General features: G+C 35.6%; 2 protein-coding genes across 3 annotated transcripts; one reads left to right on the forward strand and one right to left on the reverse strand.

The window, feature by feature from the left end:
- The first annotated feature begins 2,971 nt into the window (after positions 1-2,971).
- Positions 2,972-6,834, forward strand: zgc:162608 (uncharacterized protein LOC100037332 homolog). 2 transcript variants are annotated; one of them, XM_059331505.1, is made up of 4 exons: positions 2,972-3,052; positions 3,236-3,294; positions 3,926-4,019; positions 4,820-6,834. In XM_059331505.1, exons 2-4 carry the CDS (start codon positions 3,246-3,248, stop codon positions 5,667-5,669), a joined length of 993 nt encoding a protein of 330 aa, XP_059187488.1. In that variant the 5' UTR covers positions 2,972-3,052; positions 3,236-3,245; the 3' UTR covers positions 5,670-6,834. The 2 variants fall into 2 exon arrangements, with proteins under 2 accessions (XP_059187488.1, XP_059187487.1); XM_059331504.1 differs by having other exon boundaries at positions 3,020-3,120.
- A 1,754-nt stretch (positions 6,835-8,588) lies between these two features.
- On the reverse strand, positions 8,589-16,877 carry LOC131970430 (zona pellucida-like domain-containing protein 1). Its single transcript, XM_059331823.1, has 11 exons — positions 16,869-16,877; positions 15,923-16,050; positions 14,997-15,223; positions 12,889-13,079; positions 12,700-12,772; positions 12,117-12,214; positions 11,263-11,346; positions 11,000-11,171; positions 9,879-9,978; positions 9,129-9,152; positions 8,589-9,019 (listed from the first exon to the last, which is right to left on the reverse strand). Exons 2-11 carry the CDS (start codon positions 16,014-16,016, stop codon positions 8,862-8,864), a joined length of 1,221 nt encoding a protein of 406 aa, XP_059187806.1. The 5' UTR covers positions 16,017-16,050; positions 16,869-16,877; the 3' UTR covers positions 8,589-8,861.
- Positions 16,878-17,722: the final 845 nt, after the last annotated feature.

Below are 17,722 nucleotides of genomic sequence, written 5' to 3' on the forward strand. Positions count from 1 at the left end.
TGCTGCAGTCCTACATACATGAGCTGCTGTGTCCTTTGGTAGACAGAGATGTGAGGTGAGCAGAGGGATAGTTAGTGTGCATAACTTTCAATGGCTTGCTGAATGATTTATGAGGCCTGGGAGGTAAGGTGACAGTGACAGTGAAAGGGACCGGTTGCTGGTTTAAAGTAGCAGGGAAAACAGAGAGTACGGCTGCCTGGTGCTGCCGTGTCACATTACTGCATTTGTTCTTCTCAATCCTACCATGAAACTGATTAAAGATTTGGCTTCCAATGTACATCAACGCAGCTTTGCTTTAGAGGTGTCTACGAAGGGACATGTGCGTCACAGCAGCTGAATTCACATTGAAATTCACAGATCAAGCCCAGAAATATTCTCAGATATACACACTGCAAAAAAGCCATCTTGTATTTTTTGGCCTAAAACAGTGATTTAAGTTGGTAAAACTTGGAAATATAAATTATTGACATTTAGGGCAATAATGTAAGTTAGCATAACAAAGGAAGCCAGTTGTCTGCTCAAAAACAAGTTTGTGAGTTGTTGTTACTTATATCTTTAAGTTGGGGTTCACAACAAGGGACAATAGTTCTGATAACTCTTATTTCTTTGTTGTGAAATGCGGGAAAGCGGTGAAATTCGGTCATTGGCGAAAGCTAGCGGCCAACTGATGCTTGCGGCTATCTGATGCTAGCCATAGTCATATATATACATAGATGCACAGTATAATTAATAAAACAAATAATAAAAATAAAAAATAAAGCATAATTTTTGTATGTAGTTTGGGTTTAAAATATTTAAAATATAATAATCAACATTTTAAGTTCTTCTCAAGAAGAACAAGACAAATTCAGTCCTCGAGCAGGTCATTATAATATGAATGAACCACCTTACATATGGACTCATACAATTTTGCACTAATTTTTCCATGTCTTCTCTTCAAATATAGTTGGGGGGTTTTGGTGTCCTTACGATCCCTCCACTTTATCTTAAGAATTAAAATTGAAAAATAAAAAAAGTATATACTATAAAGTCTTGCTTGTGTGTATGTGCATTCATTTAACAAGCTTTTCTGTGTCTCTGTACATCTGCAGAAAACAGTCAACAGGGCTGTTTTTATGTACAGTAACTAAAGTCTTACTCACTCTGTTATTGTATTGAAATAAATGTTGGACTTTGGAATAACCCACATATTTCATCATGGTAGCCATGGACTATGATCCTCCAGTGACGTTTCGTAAGTTATCTAACGGAGCCGGGCTCAACTTTCCCCCACATGTCACTGGAGCAAAAACCCTCCACATCGCAATATCAAGAATTCTACACATTAATAAGATCATAATCAGGAAACGATTGAAAACATGAAGCCATTCTATCTTTATCTATCTATATACAGTGCAGACTATTGCAGAAACAGTGTAAACATGCATGACGACTCAATAGTGCATTTAAAGTTGACTATAAATTGACTTTTCTCTTGTTTTTTTGTTGCTTAAAAAAAGCACAGGAACTGATTGTGATAACAGAAAAACAAAGTTATCGCAATCAGCACTGTTTACTCGCTCTGTCCTGGCTCAGAAACATTAATTTGCAAACAGTTGATTGTCAAGCATCCAAAACAAGCCTTCATCATCAAGGCGCCATGAGCTGATCCAAAACGGGATACACTGGATCTTTACACAATTTAATACATACGACTACATACATCTTGCGTATTTGTTATTTATACCAAGCACTGTGGGTCAAACACGTGTGGCCTCACTGTAAACATTAATATTTTTCTGGTTTTCTGGATCCTAGGAAAGAGGGTCTTTGACGTAAACAGCCAGAAATCCAGCCAGACCTCTTATCTGGTTGTGGATACACAAACTTGAACTGGGTGAACTCATAAACTTCTACCTAATTTTTTCCCGCATTTAGAGCCTAAAATCATTGTTGAATTGGCTGCAATCTTTCTATATCATTGTTAGCAATCAATCAAACATTTTTATACAGCACCGTTTGAACAAATCAAATGGACTTCAGTGTTACTTGCAAGCAATTGACAAAACTTGTAAAAAAAAAAATTAAAAAAAGGAAAAATAGTATATACTATACTATACTACTATTAATACTATAGTAAAAAATAAAATAAAATGTTGATAAAAAAGAGTAAAATAATAATAATAATAATAATAATGAATAATAATGAGAATAAGAATAATGAAATTATTATTATTAATATTATTATTATTAATAATAATAATAATAATGATAATAATAATGATGATGATGATGATGATGATGGTCATTAAAAAGTATAAAAAAATAAAAATAAAAACAATAATTAGAATAAATAATAAAGCATCATTTTTTTTTTTTAGTTTATGTTTAAAATATTAATCAACATGTTAAGCTCAACAGGAACAAAAGGATCTGAGTCTTGGTTCATAAATCAAAGCATTTCTTAGAGGTAGCCTGGTGCACAGCCATATTGTACCATAAAAACTTGCAAAAACAGGTAACCAGTGTAAATGATTTAAAATAACGTGTGCTCTCCTTTTTGTTTTAGCCAGCACTCATGCAGAAGAACTATGAATTAATTGTAGCTGATATACTGTGTTCCTCAGTGGACCATAAAGGGGTGTTTCTGTACTGTAGCCTGCTAGTTATAAAAGTGTACATCAGTCTGTTTGTGCTCAGAGAGATACATTATACATTATGTCAGTATTCTTATCTTACAGCAGGATATTTCTTGTTATTCTATCATACTTCTTATCATAGTACTTTCTCCCTCTGACACACATCTTAAAGTGATGCATCCTCATGGACATGACATAATTCACTTCAATCAATGCTGCAGGAATGCTGTGAACTTTTATGAACATTATAGGCACTCTGTTTGTGTGAGTGTGTAGCTGTGTGTGTGTATGTATGCATGTTGTGTTCTGACATCAGTGTGACCCTCCACGTGTTGACTGTTGACACAGGCAGAGTTTGGGCAGCTGCTCTGATAACAAGAACCTTTATAAGTCAGATGAGAAGAGAAGTCACTCTGCAGACCCCTGATCGTCAGGTAAAGGCCAGCCGATTCTTCACATATTGATCTTTTTCTTGTCGTCTGTCTCAGACCAAGAGGGGAATGTATGTAAAAGGAATTATTAGTGTTTTTCTTTTTATTGCAGATGTTCAGTTTTCAGTCATTTGTTTGATCCAATGTGAAAATCTTATGTTTTTCTTCTCATCTGTCCCTCCACAGGAACTTAAACATGCATCTAAAAATTGTGATCTTCACCATGTCATTCCTGACAACTTCAGGTATAAACTGCTCAAGACTTTATTTACAAAAAACACATATCTATGTTTTTATTTATTCTCCTAAAAATCTGTTGTTGTTTTTTTTTGTGGGAATATCAGTCACACCAGCATTCAGTTGTTTTGATAAGATATCTTGCTTTTTATAAATCAGTTTTTTTCATTTTTCACTCAGGATCACATTTTTATCAAATGTTTTCCATATGATTTTTTACACTCCATATATATATATATATATATATATATTTAAGTTGTTAGTGTTTGGGAAAATGTTTTTTCCTAAAACATAATGGAGTATATTATAAAATCAGTAGTCCTGTTTAACCAAAGACTATACATTAAAAAAGAAAAAAAAATCAATGTTCAGCCAAACAGTTTGATCAATTATTAAAATGTATTAATTCTTAACAACTTCAGCTATACACTGCTCAAGACTTTCTTTGCAAAAAAACATATATCTTTTTTTTTTTTTATTCTCCTAAGAATATTACTTTTTGTGTGGGAATATCAGTCACACCAGCATTTGGTTGTTTTGATAAGATATCTCTTTTTTATTTTCATAAATCAGTTTCTTCATTTTCCACTCAGACACACTGTTTCCATTTAAAAATTGCTGTGTTTTCTTTGTCTGTAGCATACCCTCTCCACCGTCACACCAGGGAGGCAACCTGGACCGATTCAAAGGCCAACCAGGCTCATGACAAGACAGAACTCACAAAAGATGTCGAGTAAGTAGACTGAAAACCAGTAAAATTTAGAATTTGCATCCATCAAAAAGAAACATTTTAAAGAGAATAAACATAAATATACAGTACAGGCCAAAAGTTTGGACACACACCTTCTCATTCAATGCGTTTTCTTTATTTTCATTTACACTATTTACATTGTAGATTCTCACTATAGGCATCAAAACTATGAATGAACACATATGGAATTATGTACTTAACAAAAAAGTGTGAAATAACTGAAAACATGTCTCGTATTTTAGATTCCTCAAAGTAACCACCCTTTGCTTACTAGAATATAAGACATGTTTTCAGTTATTTCACACTTTTTTGTTAAGTACATAATTCCACATGTGTTCATTCGTAGTTTTGATGCCTATAGTGAGAATCTACAATGTAAATGTTGAGTTTGAGTTGAGTTTATTTATTTAAAACAGGGACAATACATATTAATGAACATATACATGTAAATATGCAAGATTATAGCCAACAGCTAATTTCCATCTTTAGTCCCTTTGGCAGGTTGATGTCAATACCATAACCATAACAATAAAATCAATAAAACATCGATAACAAGTTGGCAGTTGGCCTTCATGGCCAGAATGAGCAGGAGGAGAGAACATGTCCTTGAGCACAATAGAACAGAAAAGAAAAAGAAAAGCAAGAAAGAAAAAGAAAAGCAAGAACTATAGTCATGAAAATAAAGGAAATGCATTGAATGAGAAGGTGTGTCCAAACTTTTGGCCTGTACTGTAAATATCCAAGCACTTTCTAATCTTCTGCTTTTGTCTCTTTTTGCTCAGGAATATCTACAAGAGCCACATAGACAGCAGCGGGCTTTACAACCCAGACGACGACAACAAAAACCCCGTGGCAGAAGACATGCAACGCAAGCTCAACATGGAGTCGGAGCGGCTGCGAACCCGTCTGCGCCAAGAGCTGGCCGAGCTCCGGGAGAGGCTGTCCCCGTCTCCGGGCCACCTCAGCTCCACCCTGGCCAGCATGAGGGAGCGCCTGGCTCCCCTCACCCAGCAGCTCCAGAGCTCTCTCAGCAGCAACACCCAAGACCTGTGTGGCCAGCTGAGCCTCTATCTGCAGGGCCTGGAGACGGCAGAGGCCCAGGCAGCTGCCAGTCCGGCTCTGTACCTCGAAGCCTTCCACTGGATGAGCCAAACCCTGGAGCACAGCAGCTCCAAGGTGGCTGACCTCATCAGCGACTTCCACACTAAAACCATCGGGGTGATCGAACATCTGAAACAGATCAGCGGTGGCGAGCGAGAGGCGGCCAAGTCTGAGCTCTGGCAGGAAATTAACTCCCGCTTGGGACAGGAAGTGAGTTCTGTGAGGATGGAGGCACAGAGCAGGGTGGGTGCTCTTAAAGCAGAGCTCGCTGCTCTGATAGAAACGGCACAGCCTGGTAAGGCTGAAGTGGCGGCCAGTATGGAGCGGTTCTGCCAAAACGCAGCGCTGCAGAGCCAAGTGTTTGAGGCCCGGATGGAGAGGCTGTTTCAGGGGCTAGAGGAGGAGCAGCGGGCCTCCAGCCTGGCTCCTTCTTCTCCCTCCTCGTCCACAGAGCAAGTTGGCCATTTGCGAGAGGACTTCTCAGTTAAACTCTCAGCTCTGATCCAAGACATTCTGCACTCAGTCGAGTAAAAGAGGCAACATGGCCTCACAGAAATCCGTGAAATAGCCACGGATTTCGCTTAACTCAAAATCCGTGGAATAGCCACGGATTCGCTCAAATTTCCGTGAAACTGACACGGATTTCGCTACAATGCAAGTTAATGACATAGTCATATCCCGTGGCTATTCCAACATACAAAGTGATTATGTACATTCACTGAGTGAATATTTAGAAAATAAAACATATATTTCTCGCTACAAATGTGATCAAAATCCATTTTTATGCAGAAAATAAGTCAAAATATTGATTTTTCACTAAAGATGAGACAACTGTCCGCCATGTTTTTTGTTCTGACCGCCGGAACCTTGAAAGTCACGTGACTTGGAACGAACCAATAGCCACGGGATATGACTGTCATTAACTTGCATTCTAGCGAAATCCGTGTCAGTTTCACGGAAATTTGAGCGAATCCGTGGCTATTCCACGGATTTTGAGTTAAGCGAAATTCGTGGCTATTTCACGGATTTCTGTGAGACCAGGTTGAAAAGAGGCAACTCTATATTTAAACAGAAAACTACTAATTAACTGCTGTTATGGTCCTTTAACCCATTGAAGTCTGGAAAGCGGATACGTCGTTTTGTAGTATTTGTATAAGCTCTCAAATACTTGTTGAATTTCATTTCTATCTGCTACAGAGGCTGAAAAATCTATTATTTAGTAGGAAGCGTTGAAACTTCTGTTGAATTTTGGTTTTACAGGCAGTTTTAGGCGTCAATGGGTTAAAGTGTTCATGTCATGACTTTTATTCTTGTCCATGAATTTGGTTTGTTTGCCAAAGTAAGTAGCCTGTAAATATTTATGAATATTTGGTTTTCACTGATGTATTTGTTTTTTGCTCTGTGTGTGAATGTAAGTATATATTTACTGTGTGCCATAATGTACAAAGACATGTGTAAAGAGTGAAGTTATCGATGATAGAAATTGTTGTTTATTAATGATGTAATATCAACCACAGAGTGCAACACCAAACTGATTTCAAGCTTTATTTTTAATATGTACAAAACCTAGAAACAGATCTGACTTGTATACTGCAGATTATAACGTGTTAAAAAATATATTTAAAGTGTTTAAAGCAATGAGATTCTGTACATGTTGCCCAAAACTGGTAAGACTTGTAGGTTGTTTTAAAAGCAAATTTATTATAACATAAAGTAATAAAAAAGTATCTGTTCTTTCATGGTTTACACAGCTTTGTCCAGTTCAGGTTTGACTGTTTCTTCATAACCGATAAATGGCTGCTGAATGCAGATAAAGCAGGTATAGAGACAAGATGTTATGTAAGTTACCAGCATATTTGTCTGGTTTCTTTGGTACCCTACCCTTTGGTAGTTGTAATTTACTTAATAATAATAATAATAATAATAATACATTACATTTTTATAGCGCTTTTAAAGGTACTCAAAGTCGCTTAACATGACAGGAAATTAGACACACACAAACACAAAATACAGAATTACTTGTGCATTTTATCCTCAAGACTCTTAGTACTTCTTTTCCACTACACTTTAGAGCTAAATATTTTAGATTTTTACTCCACTACAATTATTTGATAACTTTAGTCACTTTACAAATTAGGATTTTTGCACACAAAACACATGAAAATGTAAATGTACAGCTGAAATGATTAGCGGGTTGTAGAGCTGCAAAGATTCATCAATAAGTTGTCAACTACTGAATTAATTGCAAACTATTTTCACAATTAATTAATTTTAAAAAATGATCTGATTCCAGCTTGTCTGGTGTCTTTATTCCTCTATGACAATAAACTGGAAATCTTTAAGTTGTGGACTAAACAAGACATGTCTGGATGTCATCTTGGGGTTTGGGAAACACTGATTGACTGAAATTTTATAGAACCAACCAAGAAATGCTGAAAATCAATAGATTAATCAAAAATAATTGTTAGTTGCAGCCAAAGTCACTGACAAAAATTAAAGCGAAAGCATTTCATGGTCCCAGCTACTTTAGGGTTTGCTGTTTTTTTCCTTCTTAATATTTTAATTATTGATTTTTTAAATTCTTGTTATTTATATTGATTTACATTTTTCAGCATTGAGTACTTTTACTTTTAATACTTTAAGTACATTTTCCTCATTGTACTTATATAGATGCATCTCTATAAATTAGAATATCATAGAAAGGTATATATGTCAGTAATTCAATTCAAAAAGTGGAAATAACACATTATATAGATCCATTACACACAGAATGAAACATTGTGTGTCTTAATTTATTTAACTTCTTCTAATTATAATGATTATTTAACCCTTAATCAGGCAAAGAACTATATTTGGTAACTTCAGGTAATATTTAGAGAAAAAAGTTACAAATTTACTAGATTTAAAGTGGCAAATCTGCGCAAAAAAAGTCGGGAAAAAAGCAACTTTTTTCTCCCAGATTCACCTCTTTAAATCTCATAAATCGACGCATTTTTTTCTCGTAGATTTGCCACTTTAATCTCGTAAATTTTTTCTCAAAATATTATTTTCGCATGTTTTTTTACACATTCTGGCAGTATGTAAAATCCTCCAATATTCTCTAGGGTTGTAATTTGGAATCTGCAAGTATTTCAATGTTAAAGTGGTGAATCTGCGAGAAAAAAGTTGCTTTTTTCCCACTCTTTTCTCGTAAATCTGCGACTTTTTTCGCACAGATTTGCCACTTTAAATATCTTAAATCTGCGACTTTTTTTCTTGTAGATTTGCCACTTTAATCTAGTAAATTTGCAACTTTTCTTCTCGAAATTACCTGAAGTTACCAAATATAGTTCTTTGCCTGATAAAGGGTTAATGAAGAACCAAAATTCAGTGTTTCAAAAAAATGATAATGCTTCAAAAGACCAATTTTAAAAAGTATGCTTAATATGGAAATGTTGGTCTCTGAAAAGTATGTCCATCTATATGCATTCAACACATGGTTGGGGTTATTTAACCTGAACTACTGGAAATGGACTTTTCCATTATATTCTAATGTATTGAGATGCACCTGTAGTGTGATATTAGTACTTTTACTTAAGTAAAAGATCTTAAAACTTCCTCCACTACAGCCTGAAAACAACTGATTATTACTGACAAATTCCAACATTATCCGATTTATGTCTTCCCAATAAACATACAGTCACTATATGAAGCGACGAGGCGATGACAATTTGCCGATGAGTGTCAGTGAAAAGCATGCGGTAATCCTCCCAAGCAATAAAACTTCTTCAGGACAAACCAGCCGCCCAGAACCAGCGCGACAGCAGCAGCCGAGCCGAACACCACCCCCACCACCAGCCCCGTCACGTCCACGTCATCACGCTCTGATGGCACGTCGCCACCTGAGGTACGCAGGAGGAGATTGATTGAGATTGCTTTTTGGGTTGTCGTAGCATCTTGTAAGATATTAAAATGTATTTCTGACGTAGAATGAGATCAAAATATACTCACTGTAGGCAGCTGCATATGTTTGGTCTTTAGTAAAGGAAAACAAGAAAGAGAGTCAGTGAAAACTTTTTTTGTTATTCTGCCCTACAAAGCAAAAAGGCAGTAACTGCATTTTTGGTCAGAAATGAGTTATTATCATTTCATGATATTCAAGGCATGCTTTGTTATGTGACAAAGCATCTTATCTCAAATGTGTGTCGTTTTGCAGAAAAATGGTAGTCGTTTGTACAGTAACTGCAAAAAGCCCTAGTGAAGTACAGCTTAGCAATGTGAGACTTTAATCAGCCGTTTCAGCACCAGAACAGCTTCCGGGTGGAAAATATTGACCTAAAATGATCAAATTAGTTTGAGTTTGGTATATCCATGTTCAGGAAAACAAATGGTTCCAATTATTTCAAATACGGTGTATCTAACACACCCAGAGCCCAAGTTGTGGCAAAATAGTTTTTGGAGAATCTATACTGCCTTTTTCCATGGTATGGTGCAACGTTTTTGGTAAGTAATACAAAGCAAGAATACAGTAACTGCAAAATAGGGTTAAAATATAAAATTAAATATGAGCATTGATATGTACAAAAAATAAGCTAATATAAAGTAACAGCCACATGTCCAATAATCTACCTACAACTACTCTGGCTAGATTACAGGATAACTTAAAAGTAATTTTTCTCAGTTCTGCACTCTGCGTAGTTACTGCCTTTTTGCTTTGTAGGGCAGTATTGTGCACTATAATGGTGTTTTACTGGGTCTTACCTTCTCTGGCAACGATAAGAGGTCCAACTGAAACAGTGGCAGACTCGCTGCTTTGTTCTCCAAAAGGAGTCACAGATCTTTTTCTTCTGTTGTTACAGGCCTAAAAACAAAAAGCATCTCATTGGGTTTAGTTTTATCTATGATGTCAATGGATGGTTTCTATATATACATTTTAAGTTTAAGAAATGATGCAAGATTTATTTGAGATTAAGATAAAAAAAAGAAATCACAATGAAGACAAAATCGGATACTGTTGTTGCCAACAAATTTTACCAATTTGTGCCCAAAGACTATGATAAAATAAAAATGTTGATAGAGTTGTTCTGTTTGGTCTAAAGTCTTGAATCCTGATATGGACAGACATTTATATTATATGAAAAATCACATTTTTATCAAAAGCCAAAGTCAAGATTTTTGAAAATAAGGATTTCCATATGATTTTTTTTAAACTTCTTATGTGAGCATGTCTTTGATACTCAAGTTGTTATGAGGAGACATCATAAAACTTGATTATGCTCCTTGTAGTTTGAGATGCAGCCATTGTAAAATATAATAAAATATAAAATATAATGGAATATATTGTAAAAATCAGTAGGCCTGTGTGACCAAAGACGAGACATTCAATAAGAAAAAAACTCAATTTACAGCCAACAGTTTAACCAATTATTAAATGTATTCACATCTGCATTTAGACAAGCAACAGGACAATAAATTCCATCAAAGGAAAGTTTTTAAATTCAGTTGGGTGCCAACTATAAGCCTATGCCCCTGCGACTTTTTTCGCACAGATTTGCCACTTTAAATCTCTTAAAAATGGAAATGTTGGCCTCTGAAAAGTATATCCATCTATATGCACTCAATACTTGGTTGGGGCTATTTGAATTGAACTACTGGAAATAGCCTTTTTTCCATCATATTCTAATGTATTGAGATGCACCTGTGTGTTTTGTCAGCTACATTGCGATATATATATAAATAAATATATATATATATATATATATATATATATATATATATATATGTATCATTGAAGTCTTTTTCCCGCAGATATTGCCATGTTTGTTGTTCTAGCATTACTTCTTGTGACGTTCTGAAAGCAGAGTGCTTTGTTCTTGACTTACAGACAGCAGCTCTTGACACTTGCTGGGCACACACAGTCTCAGTATGCAGTGCAGGTAGATGCTGGACTTTGCCTGGTCTCGGTGCTGAACAAAGCGGAAGGCCTCGAAGTTAAACCGGGCATACGTTAAAAGGCCATTGCTTGTCACAGAGGTCCTTTGGTCCACAGAACAGCTAGCAGAGAGCAGAATCATTTAGAAAGAGATTATGTATTAAATTATTTCCAACATGTATAAAGCTTCACTCATGATGTGTGCGTTCCTACCCAGTGAAGAAGTTGTGCTGCTCACTCTGTGACATGTTGTAAGGTGTAGGAGTGCCGAAGCAGTGATCCAACAGTACATGGAAACTGAAAAGAGGACAGTGGGCCAATGAGTCACTGTTTACAAGAAAATACTGCGCTTATTTTGCTTTCAATATTTGTTTTCAGATAAGCATACACTGCAAAAAAGCCAACTTGTATTTTTTGGCCTAAAACAGTGATTTAAGTTGGTAAAACTTGGAAATATAAATTATTGACATTTAGGGCAATAATGTAAGTTAGCACAACAAAGGAAGCCAGTTGTCTGCTCAAAAACAAGTTGGTGAGTTGTTGTTACTTATATCTTTAAGTTGGGGTTCACAACAAGGGACAATAGTTCTGATAACTCTTATTTCTTTGTTGTGAAATGCGGGAAAGCGGTGAAATTCATTAGCGAAAGCTAGCGGCTACCTGATGCTAGCGGCTAACTGATGCTAGCGGCGCTGCTTGTTACAGCTACAAGAGTAGCCATTAGCGTATCAATGCTAACTCAAAATTGTGGTAGCAACATTAGCTGACATTTCATAGCGGCGTTACAATCGTGCCAATTCAGCACATTGCAGAAGTTAGCAGAAGTAAGGATTAAAAATTATTACAATGTAAAATTATAAGTTTGTACAACTTACAGTTGAGTTGACAAAAATCTGAATTCAGAGTTGAGCAAACTCAAAAACAAAACTTAAAATATTTAGTTTAATTGTCCAATTTAAAATTTTATCGAAGTTTGTTGCCTTGAAATTTTGAGTTCACCCAACTTTTCTTTTTTTGCAGTGTATTTACTATGAGCATCCGCTCTTCCAAGAAGACTTTTTACTTACTTTCCTGTGAGGTTAACAGCCTTGACCTCCACGTGGACCCGGGTTCGGAGCTCAAGTCCCGTCGAAGGAACGACTAAGGGATTGTTATAGTTAGAGTCCTGAAGAAATAAGACATCAGAGTATAATAAGTCAAGAGAACAGCTCTGAAGTACAGTATATAAGAAGAAAAAGTTATATATATCCATGTATTTTTATAATGTGATATGGAATTAGACCATTTTGCATTTTTCGATATTTAAAAAAAAAAAATCTTTTATATATTAATACTGCCCTTACTAAGGTTTGTCATATTTAGTTATTTTGTAATGTTCATTATTCTTTTCTTATATAAATATATTTATATCAGAAAAAGACTATTTCATTGGTTATTTTTATTTAAGATATTCTTTTATTTAAATGTGCACTTTATGGAGCACATTTTAGTTGACTTTTTTTTTTTAAAGACGTCTATATGCTACATTTTTACAGTTGAAGAGTACAAATTGCTCTGGGCATACACCATTGACACCAAAGAAAGTTTCATTTCATATATAATTTTGCTGTCACAGCCACAGGAAGCCACTGAATGGCAACTAGTACTTACATTAAACACATTCATTGACAGTGTATCAATGAATGTCCCATTATTATCACTGGTAGCCACAGAAACTGAGGATCTAGAAAATCATGGAAAAGAAAATTACCCTCTATACAAGTCACGTGTTGCTGTTTACAAATATAATAAGGTGACGGAAAAACCTTCTTTACACCATGAAGCTTTTTTTTTACTCACGCCACAATCTGTGTGTTGTTGATCAGGTACTCCAGCGGGTAGCGGCAGGAGAAGTGATAGTAAAGGTCTGTGGCGTAGCTGATCATACCCTGGTCCGCTCTGGGTGTGTCAATGAACCCGGTGATGATCGCTGACTGGATAGTTGAGAAGCTGGCGAAGGGACCTGAGGGGTCCGGGGTCTCATCTACAATCTGTACAAGACAAATCATTTAAAAAAAGAGGCATTTATTGCACGACCTTGCCCTTTTTACATTGAAGAAAGGTAATTTGGGACACTTTTTGGTAGATCACCAAGAAAACCAACTAAAATTCTGTATACCACCACACTGCAAAAAAGCCAACTTGTATTTTTTGGCCTAAAACAGTGATTTAAGTTGGTAAAACTTGGAAATATAAATAATTGACATTTAGAGCAATAATGTAAGTTAGCACAACAAAGGAAGCCAGTTGTCTGCTCAAAAACAAGTTTGTGAGTTGTTGTTACTTATATCTTTAAGTTGGGGTTCACAACAAGGGACAATAGTTCTACTAACTCTTATTTCTTTGTTGTGAAATGCGGGAAAGCGGTGAAATTCGGTCATTAGCGAAAGCTAGCGGCTAACTGATGCTAGCGGCTAACTGATGCTAGCGGCGCTGCTTGTTACAGCTACAAGAGTAGCCATTAGCGTATCAATGCTAACTGGTCGCAACATTAGCTGACATTTCATAGCAGCGTTACAATCGTGCCAATTCAGCACATTGCAGAAGTTAGCAGAAGTAAGGATTAAAAGTTTTTACAATGTAAAATTATAAGTTAGTACAACTTACAGTTGAGTTGACAAAAATCTGAATTCAGAGTTGAGCAAACTCAAAAACAAATCTTAAAATATTTAGTTTAATTGTCCAACTTAAAATGTCTGTTGCCTTGAAATTTTGAGTTCACCCAACTTTTCTTTTTTTGCAGTGCAGTGATTTTTAGTACTTTTAGTTTTTGAATCTCTACTATAATTATACAAAGACAATTTTTTGCCAAGTACATGTTAAAAGCTTGTTAAATAAATCATTTCAGTCATTGATTCATTTAAATCGCGAATAACTGGATGGTTGGTATGCACAGACGCGTGTGTGATACAGTGATGGCAAATTCTGAATTATTGTGGCTTACATGGATTCACTACATCAGCTTCAGTATTTTTTAAGAGACAAAATTATACAAAATGTCTTTCATATGACAGGGTGCCACACAATAGCATTGTAGCTCAGGTTTTTTTTACCTGAGAGCCTAGAAACATGCTGGCTTCCCTTCAGAAAAATGCCCAATTTAAGCTTAATAATCCCATTTTAGTCACTTAAAGGCAACATCCTACCTCACTTTTTGATGTTATACTAATAACATTTCAGCTGCAGTACTTGTTACCAAAAAGAAAAAATCAACATGTCACAGTTTTTTTCTCTCAAATCTTTGCTCCACCAATCTTAGACCAATCGAAATCATCAACATTTTTGATAATTGGCTGCTATTATTTAAAGAGCTCATGATGCAAAACCTTATTTATCCCATATACCTTACTCCCCCCTGCTGCCACATAACATTAAGTCACTGGAACGAACCTGGTCTCACAGGAATCCGTGAAATAGCCACGGATTCGCTTAACTTAAATTTCTGTGAAACTGACACGGATTTCGCTACAATGCAAGTTAATGACAGTCATATCCCGTGGCTATTCCATGGATATTTTTCCTGTTGGTTTGTTCCAAGTCACGTGACTTTCAAGGTTCCGGCGGTCAGAACAAAAAACATGGTGGACAGTTCTCTCATTTTTAGTGAAAAAAATCAATATTTTGACTTAGTTTCTGCATAAAAAATTATTTTGATCACATTTCTAGCGAGAAATATATGTTTTATTTTCTAAATATTCACTCAATGAATGTACATAATCACTTTGCATTTTGGAATAGCCACGGGATATGACTGTCATTAACTTGCATTGTAGCGAAATCCGTGTCAGTTTCACGGAAATTTGAGTGATTCCATGGCTATTTCACGGATTCCTGTGAGACCAGGTTGCTGGAACTATTTCTCCAGGGATCGAACATTATTCAACATCTTCTAGCAGAGACTTTCTGACCTGCAGAGACTGGCGGCAGGGATTAGTCTGAGTGTGGTTAACAGGGAGCTCGTAGCGGATGATTGGAGGGTCCACGCTGGTGTCGACGGAGCCCTGGCACTCCGAAGTGTTGTGGTTCCCATTGAGAGCCAAGTCTGAGGTGTTGAAGCCCGACCACTGAGCCGTGCACAGGTTGATCTCCAGGGTGATCATACTGGTGCCACAGTCAACCATCATGTCTGAGTTGTCTGTCAAAGAAGAAAAAATACAGTTTTTTGTTTGTTCAGTTGTTTGTTTGTTTGTTTAGACCCCACAAGACATGATGTGAATAGCTTGTATTTAGCCAAAGACTCTGATAAGGCTAATTATTATACAGTTTTGTTGTCTATAGTTGAAATACTGGGTTAAATGTGTCTTATTCAAGTATAAAATTACATATTTAATCATATATTTTAAGTAAATCAAATAGACAAATACAACCTTTTTTCTGTCCAGCAAAATAAAACTCAAGGTAACGCTTTATATTAAGGTCCTTGTAATAACCATTAATTAACAAGTACATAACAAGCCTTATGGCCCTTGTAAGTCCTTACAAGATGCTTATTAACATTATTGTGTGTTTATAAGCTTATATAAGTGTTAATAATGGCATTACAAACACCCATGACCCACCCATTAAGTCTTTGCCATGCCTTTATTAATCTTATTTTGTTTGCTTATTGATATTAAAATATACTTTATTGCTAATCTATTATAAGTTAACTATAAGTTAACTATGCTTTTTGCAACTACCGGATCTAAAGCGAGAACAATGCCTTATTACTTGTTAATTAATGGTTATTAAGGACCTTATAATAAAGCGTTACCATACTCAAAAGTCGTGAAATACATATTTTAAATGCAGACTGTTAAAGCATCTGGCTCAGTGAAAGTATAAGTTAACGTACCCGGTGTCCTCTCATACTCAGAGGAGCAGTTGTAGAGACACAGAGCGGGCTGCAGGAGCACAACCAGCAGAGGGAGACAAAGATACAGAGACATGCTGTCTGGAGGAGGCTCAGTCAGATTGATCAATCTGTATTTAGATGGAGAAAAATATATAAACTATTTAAATAAATAAAAAACACACACATACACAAAAAAAAATATTATTTAGAAAAAAAACACTGTATGTGTTTTTCAAGATGAAACTGGGTTGAAAATTAAGCATTGCCCAATTGAAACTGCATTTTCCTTAACCCTTTATCAGGCAAAGAACTATATTTGGTAACTAATTTAACTAATTAGCAAATTTACTAGATTAAATTGGAAAATCTGCAAGAAAAAAAGTTGCAGATTTAAGAGATTTAAAGTGGCAAATCTGCGCAAAAAAAGTCGCAGATTTACGAGAAAAAAGTGGGAAAAAAGCAACTTTTTTCTCCCAGATTCACCACTTTAAATCTCATAAATCTGCGCTTTTTTTTTCTCGTAGATTTGCCACTTTAATCTTGCAAACTTTTTTCTTAAAATATTATTTTTATCTGTTTTTTTTATGCATTCTGGCAGTATGTAATATCCCCCAATATTCTCTAGGGTTGAAATTTGGAATTTGCAAGTATTTCAATGAGTGCCCTATTAAGGGTTAAAGTGAATTCCCAGTGAATCTGGGAGAAAAAAGTTGTTTTTTTTCGACTTTTTTCTTGTAAATTTGCAACTTTTTTCGTGCAAATTTGCCACTTTAAATCTTTTAAATCTGCAACTTTTTTCTTGTAGATTTGCCACTTTAATCTAGTAAATTTTCAAAATACCTGAAGTTACCAAATGTAGTTCTTTGCCTGATAAAGGGTTAAAAAGTTGTAATTTAAAATCAATATTCTTTTGATGTTTAAATGCTAATGAGACAGTCAGCCTTACCTTAGCTGGTACCTGAGCAGGTGTCACAGAAGACGTGCTGCAGTGCTGCTTTTATAGTATCTGACAGCCTCCAGACACCTAAAACCATAGAGGTGAGACTCTCGAGCCCTTTCTTCAACTAATTATAGACCCCTTACATGCACACACACACACACACACACACACACACACACACACACAGACAAACACACACACTCTCTCTCTCTCTCTCTCCATGTTTCTACCGTGACTCCTGGTTTAGACAGCAGCAGCTCCTGGCAGGGTTCACTGTCAGATCTAAACCCAGCAGATTAATGTGTCGGTGGGATTTGACACAGATCCCTCTGGTGCTGTTTCAGGTTTCTCTGCACCAAACATTGTTATTGAAGGTGAAAGTTATAGATTTTGGCTGCTTGTTCTGATGCAAATGAAGCTTAGACTGGGATGCAATGTACATATGTACTGGTAAATAAAGCTGCCATACAAAAACTTTATTTTGAAACTCCATAAGAACAAAATAATAATCGGTCATAATCACATTTTATCCACTTTTCATTAAATTCTTTTAAACTTAGAGGTTGTTGATCATTGAGCACACTACAGTTGAATACTATTAGTAGAATAGTGACTGAAAACATGCAGAAAGAAAATCATTTAAAATGTCAATTCTGATTCTGACATATTGATCTCTTTAACCCATTTAATGCATATATTATGAAATCACAAAGAAGCATTTTTAAGTTTTTTTATTCATTTTAAACAAGTGAATAATCATCCCAATAACTTATTATTATTATTATTATTATTATTATTGTTTTCTGAGAATTAAAGGACTAAACAGCTATTCGTCAGAAAGTGTCCTTTACATGAAACAA

The sequence above is a fragment of the Centropristis striata genome, chromosome 4 (genome assembly GCF_030273125.1).
Source record: "Centropristis striata isolate RG_2023a ecotype Rhode Island chromosome 4, C.striata_1.0, whole genome shotgun sequence".
Lineage (NCBI taxonomy): Eukaryota > Metazoa > Chordata > Actinopteri > Perciformes > Serranidae > Centropristis > Centropristis striata.